Source organism: Hippopotamus amphibius, chromosome 10 (genome assembly GCF_030028045.1).
Source record: "Hippopotamus amphibius kiboko isolate mHipAmp2 chromosome 10, mHipAmp2.hap2, whole genome shotgun sequence".
Taxonomy (NCBI): Eukaryota; Metazoa; Chordata; class Mammalia; order Artiodactyla; family Hippopotamidae; genus Hippopotamus; species Hippopotamus amphibius.
This window is the reverse complement of record NC_080195.1, coordinates 28,378,863-28,397,054: the sequence shown is the minus strand read 5'-3', so window position 1 is coordinate 28,397,054 and position 18,192 is coordinate 28,378,863. Positions and strand designations below refer to the sequence as shown.

Here is an 18,192-nt window from a genome sequence, read left to right as displayed (position 1 = left end):
ATCAGGGTTGGGGGCAGTGGGCTTCTCTCTATTCTGGGAATAAGTGTCTTATCCATTTCTATCAAGATACACAGACAAAGAAAAAAGACTGCACATGGATTTCTAGGTGATTACTGAAGTATCTCCATTTTTGAGCGAGATGGAAGAAGGAAACTTTTAGCCATTTTATGTTTTTGATTTTTTTTGTCTTTTCAACTTTTTTTAAAGAATTTTATTGAGATACAATTGACATACAATAAATGGCATATATTTAAAGTGTACAATTTGATACTTTTTTCTTATTAGTAATGTATATATGGCAAACCCAATCTCCCAGTTCATTCCCTCCCAACCCCCCCGCCCCCACCCACTGCTTTCCCCACATGGTGTCCATGTTTGTTCTTTACATCTGTGTCTCTCTATCTCTGCCTTGCAAACTAGTTGATATGTACCATTTTTCTACATTCCGCATATATGTGTTAATACACAATATTTGTTTTTCTCTTTCTGATTCACTTCACTCTGTATGACAGTCTCCAGGTCCATCCATGTCTCTACAAATGTCCCAGTTTCGTTCCTTTTTACAGCTGAGTGGTATTCCATTGTATATATGTACCACATCTTTTTTATCCGTTCATCTGTTGATGGACACTTAGGTTGCTTCCATGTCCTGGCTATTGTAAATAGTGCTGCAATGAACATTGGAGTGCATGTGTCTTTTTGAATGATGATGTCCTCTGGGTATATGCCCAGCAGTGGGATTGCTGGGTCATATGGTAACTCTATTTGTAGTTTTGCAAGGAACCTCCATACTGTTCTCCATAGTGGCTGTAACAATTTACATTCCCACCAACAGTGCAAGAGCATTCCCTTTTCTCCACACCCTCTCCAGCATTTACTGTTTGTAGATTTTCTGATGATGCCCATTTGGACCAGTGTGAGGTGATACCTCATTGTAGTTTTGATTTGCATTTCTCTAATAATGAGTGATGTTGAGCAGCTTTTCATGTGCCTCTTGGCCATCCGTATGTCTTCTTTGGAGAAATGCCTCTTTAGGGCTTCTGCCCATTTTTGGATTGGGTTGTTTGTTTTTTTGATATTGAGCTAGATGAACTGTTTATATATTTTGGAGATTAATCCTTTGTCTGTTGATTCATTTGCAAATATTTTCTCCCATTCTGAGGGCTGTCTTTTCATCTTGCTTATAGTTTCCTTTGCTGTGCAGAAGCTTAGAGGTTTCATTAGGTCCCACTTATTTATTTCTGTTTTTATTTCCATGAGTCTAGGAGGTGGATCAAAAAAGATCTTGCTGTGATTTACGTGAAAGAGTATTCTTCCCAGGTTTTCCTCTAGGATTTTCGTAGTGTCTGGCCTTATATTTAGGTCTTTAATCCATTTGGAGTTTATTTTTGTGTATGGTGTTAGGGAGTGTTCTAATTTCATTCTTTTCCACTGTAGCTGTCCAGTTTTCCCAGCACCACTATTGAGGAGGCTGCCTTTTCTCCATTGTATATCCTTGCCTCCTTTGTCATAGATTAGTTGACCATAGTTTATCTCTGGGCTTTCTATCCTGTTCCATTGATCTATAGTTCTGTTTTTGTGCCAGTGCCATATTGTCTTGATTACTGTAGCCTTGTAGTATAGTCTGAAGTCAGGGAGTCTGATTCCTGCAGCTCCATATTTTTCCCTCAATATTCCTTTGGCTATTCGGGGTCTTTTGTGTCCACATACAAATTTTAGGATTTTTTCTGTCCTAGTTCTGTGGAAAATGCCATTGGTAATTTGATAGGGATTGCATTGAATCTGTAGATTGCTTTGGGTAGTATAGTCATTTTCACAATGTTGATTCTTCCAACCCAAGAGCATGGTATGTCCCTCCATCTGTTTGTGTCTTCTTTGATTTCTTTCATGAGTATCTTATAGTTTTCCTCTTTTACCTCCTTAGTTAGGTTTATTCCTAGGTATTTTATTCTTTTTGTTGCAATGGTGAATGGGATTGTTTCCTGAATTTCTCTTTCTGACCTTTCATTGCTAGTGTATAGAAATGCAAGAGATTTCTGTGTGTTAATTTTGTATCCTGCAACTTTACCAAATTCATTGATTAGCTCAAGTAGTTTTCTGGTGGCATCTTTAGGATTTTCTATGTATAGTATCATGTCATCTGTGAACAGTGACAGTTTTGCTTCTTTTCCGATTTGGATTCCTTTTATTTCTTTTTCTTCTCTGATTGCTGTGGCAAGGACTTCCAGAACTATGTTGAATAGTAGTGGCAAGAGTGGACATCCTTGTCTTGTTCCTGATCTTAGAGGGAATGCTTTCAGTTTTTCACCATTGAGAATGATGTTTGCTGTGGGTTTGTTGTATATGGCCTTTGTTAGTTGAGGTAGGTTTCCTCTATGCCCACCTCCTGGAGAGTTTTTATCATAAATGGGTGTTGAATTTTGTCAAAAGCTTTTTCTGCATCTATTGAGATGATCATATGGTTTTTATCCTTCAATCAGTTAATAAGATGTATCACATTGATTGATTTGCATATATTGAAGTATCCTTCCATTCCAGGGATAAACCCCACTTGATCATTATGCATGATCCTTTTAATGTATTATTGAATTCTGTTTGCAAGTATTTTGTGGAGGATTTTTGCATCTAAATTCATCCGTTGATATTGGTCTGTAATTTTCCTTTTTTGTATTATCTTTGTCTTGTTTTGGTATCAGGGTGACAGTGGCCTCATAGAATGAGTTTGGGAGTGTTCCTTCCTCTGCAATGTTTTGGAAGAGTTTGAGAAGGATGAGTGTTAGCTCTTCTCTAAATGTTTGATAAAATTCACTTGTGAAGCCATCTGGTCCTGGACTTTTGTTTGTTGGGAGACTTTTAATCACAGTTTCAATTTCATTACTTATGATTGGTCTGTTCATATTTTCTATTTCTTCCTGATTCAGTCTTGGAAGCTTATACCTTTCTAAGAATCTGTCCATTTCATCCAGGTTGTCCATTTTATTGGCATATACTGGCTTGTAGTAGTCTCTTATGGTGCTTTTGATTTCTGTGGTGTCTGTTGTAACTTCTCCTGTTTCATATCTAATTTTATTGATTTGAGTCCTCTCTTTTTCTTGATGAATCTTGCTAGAGGTTTATGAATTTTGTTTAACCTCTCAAAGAACCAGCCTTTAGTTTTATTGATTTTTGATATTGTTTTCTTTGTTTCTATTTCCTTTATTTTCTGATCTTTATGATTTCTCTCCTTCTACTAACATTGGGTTTTGTTTGCTCTTCTTTCTCTAGTTTCTTTAGGTGTAAGGTTAGATTGTTTATTTGGGATTTTTCCTGTTTCTTGAGGTAGGACTGTATTGCTATAAACTTCCCTCTTAGAACTGCCTTTGCTGCATCCCACAGGTTTTGGATCGTTCAGTTTTCATTGCCATTTGTCTCTAGGTACTTTTTGATTTCCTCTTTGATTTCTTCAGTGATCTCTTGGTTATTTGGTAGCATAATGTTTAGCCTCCATGTATTCATGATTTTTACAGTTTTATTCCAGTAATTGATTTTTAATTTCATGGTGTTGTGGTCAGAAAAGATGCTTGATATAATTTTAATTTCCTTAAATTTACCAAGGCTTGATTTGTGACCCAAAATGTGATCTATCCTGGAGAATGTTCCATGTGCACTTGAGAAGAATGTGTAAACTTCTGTTTTTGGATGTAATGTCCTATAGATATCTATTAAATCTAGCTGGTTTATTGTGTCATTTAAAGCTTGTGTTTCCTTATTAATTTTCTGTGTGGATGATCTGTCCATTGGTGTCAGTGGGGTGTTAAAGTCCCCCACTATGATTGTGTTACTGTTGATTTCCTCTTTCATAGTTGTTAGCATTTGCCTTATGTATTGAGGTGCTCCTATGTTGGGTGCATATATATTTATAACTGTTATATCCTCTTCTTGGATGGATCCCTTGATCTTTATGTAATGTCCTTTCTTGTCTCCTGTAACATTTTTTTTAAGTCTATTTTATCTTATATGAGTATCGCTGCTCTAGCTTTCTTTTGATTTCCATTTGCATGGAATATCTTTTTCCATCCCCTCACTTTCTGTCTGTATGTGTCCCTAGGTCTGAAGTGAGTCACTTGGAGACAGCATATATATGGGTCTTATTTTTGTATCCATTCAGCCAGTCTGTGTCTTTTGGTTGGAGCATTTAGTCCATTTACATTCAAGGTCATTATCGATATGTCTGTTCCTATTACCACTTTCTTAATTGTTTTGTTGTTGTTTTTGTAGGTCCTTTTCTTCTCTTATGTTTCCTGCTAGAGAAGTTCCTTTAGCATTTGTTGTAGGACTGGTTTGGTGGTGCTGAATTCTCTTAGCTGTTGCTTGTCTGTAAAGCTTTGAATTTCTCCATTCAATCTGAATGAGATCCTTGCTGGGTAGAGTATTCTTGGTTGTAGGTTCTTCCCTTTCATCACTTGAAATATATCATGCCACTCCCTTCTGGCTTGCAGAGTTTCTGCTGAGAAATCAGCTCTTAACCTTATGGGAGTTCCCTTGTATGTTATTTGTTGTTTTTCCCTTGTCCTTTTAATAACTTTTCTCTGTCTTTAATTTTTGTCAGTTTGACTACTATGTGTCTTGGTGTGTTTCTCCTTGGGACTCTCTGTGCTTCCTGGACCTGCGTAGCTATTTCCTTTCTCATGTTAGGGAAGTTTTCAGCTGTAACCTCTTCCAATATTTCCTTGGGTCCTCTCTCTCTCTCTCTCTCTTCTCCTTCTCGGACCCATATAATGCAAATGTTGGTGCATTTAACATTGTCCCCGAGGTATCTTAGACTGTCTTCAGTTCTTTTCATTCTTTTTTCTTCTTTTCCACATCAGTGATTTTCATCATTCTGTCTTCCAGGTCACTTATTCACCCTTCTGCCTCAGTTAATCTACTATTGTTTCCTGCTAGTGTATTTTTCATTTCAGTTATTGTGTTGCTTATCTCTGTTTGTTTGTTCTTTACTTCTTCTAGGTCTTTGGTAAACTTTTCTTACAACTTTTCGATCTTTGCATCTAGTCTTTTTTCAAAGTCCTGGATCATCTTCACCATCATTATTCTGAATTCTTTTTCTGGAAGGGAGCCTCTCTCCTCTTCATTTAGTTGTTTTTCTGGGGTTTTATCTTGTCCCTTCATCTGGTACAAAGTCTTTTGCCTTTTCATTTTCTCTGTCTGTCTGTGGCTGTGGTTTTCAGTTCCACAGAATGAAATACAGCTGATACTGCTTGGTACTGCTGTCTGCCCTCTTGTGGAGGAAGCTATCTAAGAGGCTCATGCATGCTTCCTGATGGGAGGGACTGATGGTGGGTAGGGCTTGGTGGGCAGAGCTCAATAGAACTTAATCTGCTTGTCTGCCAGTGGGTGGGGCTGTGTTCCCACCTTGCTGGTTGTTTGGCCTGAGGCTACCCAGCACTGGAGCTTGCAGGCTCTTTGGTGGGGCTAATGGCAGACTCTGGGAGGCTCACACCAATGAGCACCTCCAAGAACCCCTGCTGCCAGTGTCCCTGTCCCCATGGTGAGCCACAGCTGCCCCCTACCTCTGCAGGCTACCCTCCAACACCAGCAGGTAGGTCTGGTTTAATCTCCTATGGGGTCACTGCTCCTTCCCCCTGGGTCCTGGTGAGCACATTATATTTTGTGTGCCCCCCAAGAGTGGAGTCTCTTTCCCCCTCCCAGGTCTGTGAAGAGCCTGCAATGAAATCCTGCTGGCCTTCAAAGTCTGATTCTCTGGGGATTCCTCTTCCCATTGCCGGACCCCCAGGCTGGGAAGTCTGACATGGAGCTCAGAACCCTCACTTTAGTTTGTGGACTTCTGTGGTATAAGTGTTCTCCTGTTTGTGAGTCACCCACCTAGCAGTTATGGGATTTGTTTTTAAATTGATTGCGCCCCTCCTACCATCTCATTGTGGCTTCTCCTTGGTCTCTGGATGTGGGGTGTCTTTTTTGGTGCATTCCAGTGTCTTTCTGTCAATGACTTTCAGCAGTTAGTTGTAATTCCGGTGCTCTTGCAAGAGGGAATGAGCACAGGTCCTCCTATTCCGCCATCTTGAACCACCTCTAGCCTTATTATGTTGATTTTAATTCCTTAGCTGGTATCATATCCTGTTGAAAGCATGATCCTTCCTTATGTTTACAAAATGCCTTTTGTTATTTTACACCCCCCCCCCACATCTGCAGGTTCCACATCTGCAGATTCAACAAACCTCAGATAGAAAATATTTGAAAAAAGAAGTTCTGGAAAGCTCCAGAAAACAAAGCTTGAATTTGTGGGGTGCTGGCAACTATTTACATGGCATTTGCATTATATTTACAACTATTTGCATTGTATTAGGTGTTATAACTAATCTAGAAATGATTTGAAGTGTACTGGAGTATGCGCACACATTATATGCTAGTACTATGCTATTTTATATAAGGGACTTGAGTGTCCTCAGGTTTTCATATGGCGGTGTGTCCTGAAACCACCCCCCTGTGGATACCAAGGGACAACTGTATTTGAAATTTATGATAATCCTATGAGGTAGCCAAAGTAAGTCTGATTAAATCCATTTTCTATTGATAAGGAAACCGAGGTTTAGAGAAATTAAATGACCTGCCTGTGGGCGGGCAATGAGGACAGGCTGGAATCTGAACTAGCTTCTCTGTCTGTTGACACTCTTGAAATACCCCCCAAAAGTCTCAAGTGAACCAAGATTGACCATACCATGTAGACCAAGACCTCTGACTTTTAGAAAAACTCATTGTATGTGGAGACAGGCTTTTGAAATCATTTAACTTTTCTGTTCGTATTTTCTGAATGGTAAGAAGAGAAGTCTCATTAGATGACCATTTGAAAGAGTTCATATCTCAATCAACAATTGCCTCTAATACGTATGACTCATCCTGGGCCTGCCTGGGAAGTTGTGTGGGCATTGATTTTTTTAAAAAGTATTCAGTGGCATGAATATGGAACACACATTTGAATTCCATTATAAAACTGAGGTGCCTTCTGTGGGAAAACAAATTGGCCCTAAGATATAATAAAATTGTACTTATGAATGTAGTAAATCTTTTAAAATGCACATTTAAGGAGAAAATTATGACTCTCCAAATAATTTTTAAAAGAACTTTCCACAGTACCTAGATTTGTGACATTTTTGCATTATGGCCAACTTTCCCAAAGGCTTAGAGAAAAATACAACACACTCTCAATTTAATTAGATATAACAAATGATTGAGAAGTCACTCAACTGTTATCAAACTCTCTCCTCAAGATTTAAAAGCAGAACAGTATAGTCTCCCGGTTGCTCAGACCCCGCTTATTAACACTGCATAACATTTGCTTCCTATTTGAAATGAAAAGGTACTTCTGGACTGGAGCATAGACATAAATGACATCAAAAGAAACAAAAAATACAGCAAATGTTTATGGACAAATGGGTTCTCACATTTTTGTAACCATACAAAAATGAATACAATGGGGAAGAAGATACATTTCCTGGAGTAGAAGTCTATGGAGATGAACTAATTCTACCAATTCAGTTATGCACTGAAAAAAAAAGGCAGAAGACAGATTCACCATATCCAGTACCCGTTCGTGCACCCTGTCAGTATCATTAAGAAGTCAGACTCCAATTCTTTTCCCAACTATTATGCCACTGCTTAAAGTTTTAACCTAGAGATAATTAGTAATAGAGTGAACTCATTTGGAGACAAAATCTATCAACTTGCATATCGGGTACTTCTAGAATGCAGACAGCTGAATTCCATATGACAACATTGCCAATGCCCTTAAAATGTTACCAAGTTATAAATTCTTTTCTGTCAGTATTTAGCATCAACAGCCAATGTTTCAAGCAACTTTTCAGTATGAATTACAAAACACAGTTGAAATGTGCTCTGTTATGGAAATCAGAGAAACAAAGTTGGGGAAAGAAAAATTGAGAACAGATCTTTGCCTTCAACCATGGGTACCAGAACAGCCATTATGAAGCATTTGAGTGTTTTTATTCTCTTAAGCAGAGTCTTATCTGGATAAGATACCATTATTCTTACCACCATCGTTTTCCAGCTGTTATTCAACAGCGCCCACCCCTGCAAAGCTTGTTTGGGTGTAAAAAAGTGTCCCTGCATTTGTGGCTGGATGGTGTGTGCATGTATGCACGGGTTTCTCCGTGTGCGTGTGTACAACTCTGTGGGTTGTAGGAACATGTCTAAAAGGCAGTGTATACTTGTGAGTATATGAGCATCCTGCACGAACGATTCGTGAAACTGAGGCTGACACTGATGTTTGTTTTTGCCTTCCTTATGGTACCTAACACAACTGTCATTTTAAAATTTGAAATAGAGGTACGGACATCATGTTAGTAGATGTTTTTTGAAAACAGTGACCTGTTTCCAGAGCTCCCATTCATTGTCATACACACAAGGCATTGCTTCTCCCAGTAGTGGGAGAGGGGGCCTGAGCCTGTAGCTGCGCCCTTTGGAATGGTGGCCTGGGGTCCTGTTTTCCACCCCAGGGGCAAGATGGGCCCCTTTCTAAGTCATTGAATCAGAGCTGGCTGTTAGCCCAGGAAAACTGAGTGAAGTATCTGTGGTCTTCTAAACACAAACACAGGCCAAATCTGTCTCTGATCTTCATACAGGGGAACTTACCAAGAAATTTCCTTTTCCATTGCTCCCTTGCCATTTTTTAAAGCTCCTCCAGATTAGCCTGGATATTAATAAGATGAGGAGTCCACTGAAGAAAGTCACAAGGGAGGAGAGAATAAACGCTGCTCGGATCTCAATTGTACAAGACATTTTCTCCAGGACTTCCCCACGCTCATCCTCTGACTTGGTTAGAAACATCAGGAGACAGAACTGTCAGGCTGCTGCTTCTATGATGTCATGATCACATGGTAATGATTCCAGGAATTAGGGTTCAGTGTATTAGAATCTTAATCCCTGTGCATTAACAGTGAGGGGTCCAGTCATCACTGAGGTGCCAACTCACAGGATGCAAATAAATGAATGGCAGAAGGTCCATAACATGGGTCTTCAGAAGACCAGAATTCTAGACTGGATGCTGTTACTGATTTTCTCCATGATCTTGAGGAAATTGCATCCTTTGTGGCCTTGATCAATGGGCCATCTATTTGGATTGTGCAAACAACTTCAGGACAACTCTTTTTGAGTGAAATGACTTCCAATCATGTATGTGTCAACGTATTGATTCTTCTCCTGGGTCATGCTACATTCTCGGTAACCTCAGTAGGACAGATGAGAGAAGTGCTTCAGGATTTTTGTGTATCCTCTCAATCAGAAAGGCATGGTACAGAGCGTAGGGCTTGTAGGAGGCAATTTCACCAGGGTGAACGCTGGTCGATTGCTTTTGAGCTCAGGAATCTGTTCCCTTTATCTCTTCGTTATGGGACCCTCCCCTTTCTTGCTTTTATCCCTGCCCTGTCAGCAAACCCTTTGGTCCAGCGGACACAAAGTTCAAAATAAGGGCAATAGCTTTTATTTCCTCTGATGTTTTCAAAGGTGTAAGAAATGTCATGCCTTTCAGTGTGCACAAGTAGCAGGCAAAATGTCAGTGCCCAAGGGAGGGGATACTTGCCCTCAGTTATTGTGAAGATGACCTGACATGAGCTGATGAGACCCAGGAGAAATGTTGTCCTTTGGGGTCTGCCATGACTCCGCTGTCTGTGGCAGATGATGACGATAGCACTTCCTAGAAATGCTACCACAGGCGTATTTCTTTCTGTTAAATTTACCTAGGGCTTCCCTGGTAGCACAGTGGTTAAGAATCCACCTGCCAATACAGCAGACAAGAGTTCAAGTCCTGGTCCAGGAAGATCCCACATGCCACAGAGCAACCAAGCCCGTGCACCACAACTACTAAGCCTGCACTCTAGAGCCCACGTGCCACAACTACTGAAGCCTGAGCACCTAGAGCCCATGCTCTGCAACAAGAGAAGCCACCGCAATGAGAAGCCCATGCACCACAACGAGGAGTAGCCCCTGCTCGCTGTAACTAGAGAAAGCCTGCGCACAGAAAAGAGGACATAATGCAGCCAAAATAAAACAAAACAAACAAGAAACAAAGCCAAAAAAAAAACCAGCAACAAATAAAGCACAAAAGCAAAAATGACAATCACAAAAAAACTGAATTTACCTATAATCTTCACAAAATGCTGTCATTAAGCTAATTGACTAGCAGAGGGCAGCATGATAAAGAATTGTGCTCTAGGAGTTCGGAGCTCTGAGCTCCAGCCCCAGTTCTTCTGTTAAGTTACTGTGGGGTGTCTACCATATCACTTTATTTTTCATAGTCTTACTTTATGGTAATACTGACTTGATAGAATCATTGAGGATTCAATAAGGTAGCAGAATCATATTTTGAAAAGCATAAAACTCAACACAAGAAAAGATATTGTTAGCTATTAGAGTTCTTTTTCTGAATGGCATTGATCATAAAGGAAGACACAGGAGGATAAAGGAAGGGAAAGAAGGGGAAGGGAGGGGAAGGGAAGGAGGGAAGAAAGGAAAGAAGGAAGGAAGGAAAGAAGGAAGGAAGGAAGGAAGGATAGAAGGAAGGAAGGAAGGGGAGGATTTATTTGTTTCTATCACACACACTATATGCCTGTAGGTATTTGGAAAATAAGACCACAGTTTCCAGTCAAAGTTCATTGGCATCATTGACTTAGTCTGATTTAAGTTGTCACCATCAATGAAATTCTCACTTCCTAACTTTTGCAATCTAATATTGTCAAAGTATTACAAATTTTTTCCAAGATGCTGTCTAGACACCTTTTCCCTTTTTCCCAGAAACCTACCTATGAGAACAGAAAAATATTTAATTCAATTTAAACAGACAGGTAGTTTGTTTCTCTAATGTTCTGTTATTGTGATAATAATATTAGCTTCTGTGGGTGAGTCAGAAATGTGTGGGCGGTTTCAAAGTCAGTCTTCCAGATTCATCTTCGAATCTGGGGTGTCCAGGCATCCCCGTTTCCCCAGGACTGTCTCAGGTTCAGTACTGAAAGTCCAACACCCTGGGAAACACCTCGGTCCTGGATAAACTGGGGTAGTTGACCACCCTGCACCCATGCTGCTTCATCCACACTGCGCTCCAGCCGCACTGCCGCCTCTTAGCTATGGGAACACGCAGGGATTGCTTTCTGCAGCCTGTGCAACACACTCTTCTCTCCGCCTGCATCACCCACTCCCATCTCTAGCAGCTGCTATTTCCAGGTCTTCATTTGACTGTCCCATCACGACCTGCTGACCACCCTACAGAAAGGAGAGCCCAGTCCCGTGTCCTGGGATTCCATTAGGGCATCCCAACCCCGTCCTCCCCAGCATGTCGTGGCACTTACAGTTCTGTTATGCCCTTGGCGCCTGGTTTATTTTCTATCTTCCTCCACCAGACCATAAGCTCCACAAGCATAGGGATCCTACCTCTTGTCTTCATCACCAGGTACCCTGGGTCCAACCATACACCTGCACATGCCAGGCAAATCTCATGAACTTGGTAAATATCTGGTGACTGAATGAATAAATCATAGATCTTTCAAAATATTTGTTATGTAAATGAAATACAGAATCTATTGATACACGGATCTTAACTCAAGTTAATCACACTTTTCTAATCAGTATTTCCAACGTCTCAGTATAAACTCTCCCCTGAAGGAAGTGCCATCAGCAGTGTGCATATGCACAGAGCATGCTGTGTGATGTGTGTGTGTGTGTCTGTGTGTACATGGTGATATGGTATGTGTGTGAGTGTGTGTGTGTGCGCACAGTGACAGGGTGTGTGTGTGTGTGTGAGTGTGTGTGCAAATATGTGCATCTGCACTGAGCAACTACTATGTTTCAAGCACTGGAAGCACAATGGTGAACAAAACAAGCCAAGTTCATCCTCTCCCAGGGGATACAGTACCGGAAGAAGATGTTTACTATTAGAAACTTGCAAAGCGTCCAGGGAAGAACCCAAGTGGTGGCAGGAGGACACTCACCCAGGTGAGGATCCGTAGAGGTGGTGAGGAGGCTGTCTTGAGTATGTCGTGTTTGCAGCTGGGGTCTGAAGCATGAGACGCTACCTGCTCCCGGAGCCCCCGTGAGCTTGGAGAAGCTGGATAAACCTTGTGAGGCTGGGGTCGCTCGTGGGCGAAGGTGGGAAGGGAAATGACTCTTCTGGAGAGGCTGGTTGGCTGGGAAGCAGTGGCCCAAGAGAAGGCTGGCGGTGTCTGAAGGGAACCTTTGTGTTCCGGTTTAAGATTAAAAAAATACAAACAGAAAACGCTATCTTAAGAGGAAACAGCTGAAGGATTTTAAAGAAGGCAGTTAAATGACTGAATGGCAGTTATAAAAGGATGGTCCTGGCTTCCATACAGAGAAGACACTGGTCCAGAGGGAGAGGAGGCTAGTCCAGGCGAGACCCGGGTGCTGCTGGGTGGAGACGAGTGGGCAGCTGTAAGCCAAGTCCAGTCCGGGGGTCAGGTCTGCACGTGTGGATGACGGGGAGGACACGCCAAGGCTGACCCTGCCCTCTGCCTGGTACTTCCTGGTGGTTGCTGGGGCCTCTCACTGCTGTGCCTTTAAGACTAGACGTAAGAAATGAAGACTCTGCTACTGAAGAACGTTTTATTTATTTATTTTTTTAGTTCAGATGAATTTTTTAACATGCCAGTGATTTGATTAGAAAAATAGCTTCACTTTGTACACATCTCTGTAATTTACCTCTGGGCACTCAAATATTCTGGGAAAATTATACTTTATAATGAGATTGAATAAATGTTTCATTTAAAAAATTTGCTCTCTTCAAGAAACGTGCCACCTCTGAGAAAGTAAGAACGTCATTTCTTAAGTGTACGTAGCAGAACTCATGAATGTGTGGGAGTGCGTGTGTGCCTGTGTTTTTAATGCTTCTGAATGTAATAAATCATGTTGTAATGGTATCTTTTAAGGGCCTAAAACCATCCATCCTAGTTAATGGTTTAACCCTACTTTCTTCTACTTCGAAAAGCAGGGGTATATTTCATATCCCAGGTGACATCCACACCATTGGTCAAATACACTGGTTAAGACATACGAGGCCTCAGTTCATGCAGCTAGTCAATGACAAAGCCAGGTCTAAAGTCAAGGATGAAGATGGTTTTACCTGCACAGGACACTCATATCATGGTGGAAGCTGTGTCTGAGGTAAGCATCTTCTTGTTGACTTAATATGTCTATCACTTTGGAAGTGCTACACTGTCTCTCAAAGTGTTTCCATGAAGCTATTTTAGGCACCAAATCTTTACCTTTCACCTTCTTCAGTTTTCATTTTTGTTTTAACTCCTCTCCTTAAAGTTGCATGGAATAGGAGAGACAGTAGATGAACCAATTTTAAAGAGAGCTTTCTTTAGAGGGAATATGATTTAGCCCATATTCTATTTAAATCTGTGATCTGTCCAAACTCACCCTTAAAAAAAGGCACCGTACCTATTTCTTCACTCTGTTGTTCCCTATTAATTCTATGTGGACAGAGCACAGAAGATGGTCCACTGTGGTAGGTATTTTAGCCCAACAGAATGTCCAAGCTATTTTAGTGACCATATGGGTGTGTTTTTTTAGAAATTATCAGCTCTGGAGAGGCTGGTATTACAAACAATGTACGTATAGTTAAAATCTATTTAAAATCCATATAGAAACCTTGAATTTTTGTTTTTACCTTTTGTTGAATTTGTTGGTTTACTTTTGAAATAGAAGTCTTTCCACAGGCTTCTTAGGTCCCTCCAATTCTAATTCTCTCATCAATAAAATGAGAAGGCTGTTCTGGTGTTTGAGATTCCTAACAGCTTTGACACATTATGAATCTTTAATTCTATAAGCCCAGATTAGTTCTCTAATAGATTGTAAACATCTTTCCATATTGCACTGTCTGACCTCATTTCCAATGTGGATTCTTTTTACAAATGAACAAGAAACTCATACAACTCAATATCAAAAAAAAAAAAAAAAAAAAAGCCCAAACCACCCAATTAAAAAAACAGGCAAAATATCTGAATAGATATTTTTCCAAAGAAGACATACAGATGGCCAACAGGCACATGAAAAGATGCTCAACATCACTAATCATCAAGGAGATGTAAATCAAAACCACAATGAGATACCACCTCACACCTGTCAGAATGGCTATCATCAAAAAGAAATAGCAAGAATGTGGAGAAAAGGAATGACGCACTGTTGGTGGGTGTGTAAATTGGTTCAGCCACTACAGAAAACAGTATGGAGATTCCTCAAAAAACCAAAAACAGAGCCATCGTATGATCCAGCAATTCCACTCCTGAGTATTTATCCAAAGAAAATGAAAAGACTAATTTAAAAAGGTACACACACACACACCTATGTGCATTGCGGCATTATTTACAATAGCCAAGATATGGAAGCAACCTAAGTGTCTATCAATAGATGAATGGATAAAGAGGAAGTGGTGAGGGAGAAGGGAAATAGGTGAGGGAGATTAAGATGTACAAACTTCCAGATGCAAAATAAAACAAATGAGCCAACAGTATGAAATGTAAAAAAAAAAAAAAAGAACAAGAAGAAAGAAGCATCATTTCTGAGTGGCTTTTTATTGAAACGGTGTCTGCTTTGATAAGTTAACTTAGAACACAATTTTATTTCTTTTCAGTTCTCATGGAATTACTTCTCTTCATAGAGAAAAATATAGTTATCTAGGCCATAATCTCTGATTCTATTTTGGAATCCAGAGCCTCGTTCCCCATGTAATTCGATTAGTAATATGCTGTTTTGACAGAGGCCATCTCTCCCCCTCTCTCTCCCTTCTCACTAATTTGCCTTCTGTGATACTGCATGGTCATACCTCATTTTGGATGTCTGCAAACTGCATATGTATGTCAAATACATGGGGGGTTTACTTGGGTGAATTTCTAGTTTCAAAGTGAAGAATTTCCTCAACCTCTTTAATTTTCTGATTTGTGATTTCTAATTCTTGTGCTAGATGTTTGGAGAGTGGTCTTCATAAATCCCGGTACAAGTAGAACAAAAAAAAAGTTGAGACATGAGGCTTCTCCATTTGGCCAGTAGATGGAAGTATTTCATAGGGAAATAAGCAAACAGCATGGTTCTGTTTGGTTGGTTCTGGTGTTGTTGTTGTTTTTAAGAAGATGCAAGTCCCGTCCAGAAAAGTAGAAAAGAGAAATGAAAAACAGAAACTAAGAGACAAATGGTACAAAACACAGGGCTTCTAAACTCACCAAAAACCCGTTTTCTGTTCAGGCTTTCTCTATTGTTTGTGACTCTGGCCCTTTTGAGAGAATAGAAGGATAAATTAAACTATTGCTAACTCAAGTTGGGTTTTTTTTTCATTTTGTTTTGTTTTTTCAACATAATCTCTGTGGGTCCTTGAGAGTCTGAAAAATCTTTTCATGAGAATGAATCATGCAATCAGCTTCTTTGGTAATCCGGCCAGCTGAACATGAAGCTGGTAATTTCACTGGAATGCTTAATGCCCACCAGCAAGGGTGGTGTGAGAGCAACAACGGGGAGGCTCCCGTGGGCAGCTCCAACCAGAGATTCTGGCCCTGGTTCCAATGCAGGGATCACGAGGCCATCACTTTGCCCATCCTCTCCACTGCTCCTGTTTGGAACTACTGGTCTACCATGGACCAGCTGAGGCGGATCACCAAGCATTGTCCCAGCAGCTGGCTGCATGACTCCTCTGGGGCGCTGTGTGAGTGTGTTTCCAAAATCCCAATTTCAATGAACTGTGTGTCAGAGTCTACAGGCAATCACATCCAACTTGGAGATTAGGTTGAAAAACTGAGTTGTCACCAACAGCGGAGGAGATGAAAGCCATCTTTTCTGTATCAGCTCCCGTTGAATTGGCACACTCACCCCAACACCCCTCTCCAAACACTCCTGTCTCCTTGCGAGTTGGCAGGAGATGAAAGGACTGGATTTTAGCTCCATCTTTGGTCTGGGGAACAACACAACAGTTTTCCAGTTATGTCAGGAGAGAAATGAAAACTCTATAGATACAAGATAACTTCCTAGAAACCAAAGCTCTTTTAAGCCACATATTTTTAAAGAAAATCCCAACAAATGATATGCACGCATGAGGCAAGTGAAATGCTCTGAGACCGGTTAACATCTTCTAAAACAGAACTCGGCTTATTCGTCCAGCTCTATTATTTCTCCCATCAAAGGGTAATGTTGCCCTCTTTATTAGTATTTCTGACTTTCTCCATCAGCATTGTGATTTTAATTGCATTTGCCTAAAAACTGCTTCTATAAGCAATGCCCTTGATATAGAGTTTCAATGTAACTACTGCATTAATACACTTATTTTCTTCTTTCAGTATGTCCTTGAAGGAAGGGCCTTTTGGAATATAATATGCAAAAACTATGTAGATAAGCATTGAGGTACAAGAATTACCGAGCATTAAATTTGTTCATCCCCAAGTTGTACTTTTTTTTTTTTTTTAAATGAGGAAACCGAGATCAAGGCAGAGGAATATATTCCTCAATTTGTAAAAGCAGAGCTACCCCCACCCATCCAAATAAGCAGCATTTTGGAGGAGAAAGATAAACCTAGGATGGTGAGTAGTCACCCAGCACTAATGGTCATCTTCTTTGGTAAAATCTTTGGGCCCCCTGAGTATTTTAAAACATCTTTTGATCTCACTTCTAACAAGTATTAATTGAACTGACTGCTGACTGGGCGGGGCAGGGGAGGGGTGGTGGGAAGAGTGCTACAAAAGAGATGTGGATCACATCCTTTTCTGGCGAGAGACAGTGAAAGGAGAAAGCAATTTGGTGGCAAGATTTTGTTCCCTCGTTGAGAAAGCCAAACTCCATGGATCGGCCATCGCTGAGCAAGGAGCACCTCCCTCCCCCCCTCATTTACACTGTCTATAACCACCAGAGCCAAGGGCCAGCGACAAATGTCACTGCACTGACAGCCAGCCCTCCATATCTGCGGGTGCAGAACTTGGTGGATACAGAGGGCCAACTGTATTACACCATTTTATAGGAGACTCGAGCATCTGGGGATTCTGGTGTGAGGCGGTCCTGGAATCAACACTCCAGGGACACCAGGGACCACTGTACTCCCCAAAGCAAAGGTAGCTCTTTGGAAATCTTGCCACTAGGGAGCAACACTGACTAACTTTTAACTTGAAGGTCCCCACCCCCATCTGCACTGCCACCCCTTCCCTTTTTTTTTAAAGGAAAAGTTAGGCTTTTTTTTTTTGCCTTGGGGCATATACGAATAAATCCTTCTAAAATCACACCTTTGCAGTTTCTTGCTGAGAGTAGGGGGGAAGAAATGGAGTCCTGAGAACCAGTGGATAAAGGAGAGCCTGTGCCTCTTCCTCTGTCCACAAACACCTTCGCTCAGCTCCAGGAAGCTGGAGGGAGGGACAGATGTTCAGGGCTGTGCACAGGAATCTCATTAGTCTGGGAAGGGTTGCTCCGGATACCTTTCCTCTCTGGATTTTCATATCTCAGAGAACTGTTACTTAGGTTTGCAAAGTTAATCCTTGCCCTGAAGAACCATCCTTGGATTAGTAAACCTAATGAAAGCACCAAAATAGTAAATCATTTTACTGCATCTCCACTCAAAATGTTTTCTTCTGCTTGGGCTTTTCTTGCCACAAAGACCGTTTTATAAGAGTGATCTCAACCATAGAGAATCTAGGTCCACCCCGGAAATCAAGAAATAGGGAAATCTTTAAAAATTTCCCCATTTAATGAGATGATACAAAACAAAGGACAGCAAGGTAGAAGAAATTCAACAAGTATCCCCTATAAAGATGGTGGTGCTGTAAGAAAGATGGTCCAGAACCCTCTTCCTTGGCTCTGCAAGTCCTCCCTAATCCTAACTCCAGCTGGAGAATAAGTTTATGGGAGCCCTTTTGGTTTCCCGGCTTTTTTTTTTTTTCTAAATCTGCTACATACTGGTTGTTATTCTTTCTCATCCTACGTCTCCCACCTGCTTCTGAAGTGAGGCAGCAGTTGGCAGTAGGGATGCTCAGCGTCTAGTACCCCAGCCTGGCCAACAACACTCAGATAATCACATCATTAACCTTCCTATTGGGTGCAGGGTTTGGGGACGAGCCAGCTCTGCTTCCCTGATCACTGAGGGTCCCTAGTTTGAAAAACATGCATTTCTGTCTAACGGGCAATCTGTCACTTGCCCTCTAATAG

The 18,192-nt window shown here is 40.9% G+C and overlaps 1 protein-coding gene across 1 annotated transcript in view; it reads right to left on the bottom strand.

Annotated features, from left to right (window-relative positions):
* Window positions 1-8,841, bottom strand: part of KCNU1 (potassium calcium-activated channel subfamily U member 1) — a 162,537-nt gene extending 153,696 nt beyond the window's left edge. The window contains exon 1 of the mRNA XM_057697307.1: window positions 8,647-8,841. Within this exon, the coding sequence (XP_057553290.1) occupies window positions 8,647-8,841 (195 nt within the window). The remainder of the gene's footprint in view (window positions 1-8,646) is intronic.
* Window positions 8,842-18,192: the final 9,351 nt, after the last annotated feature.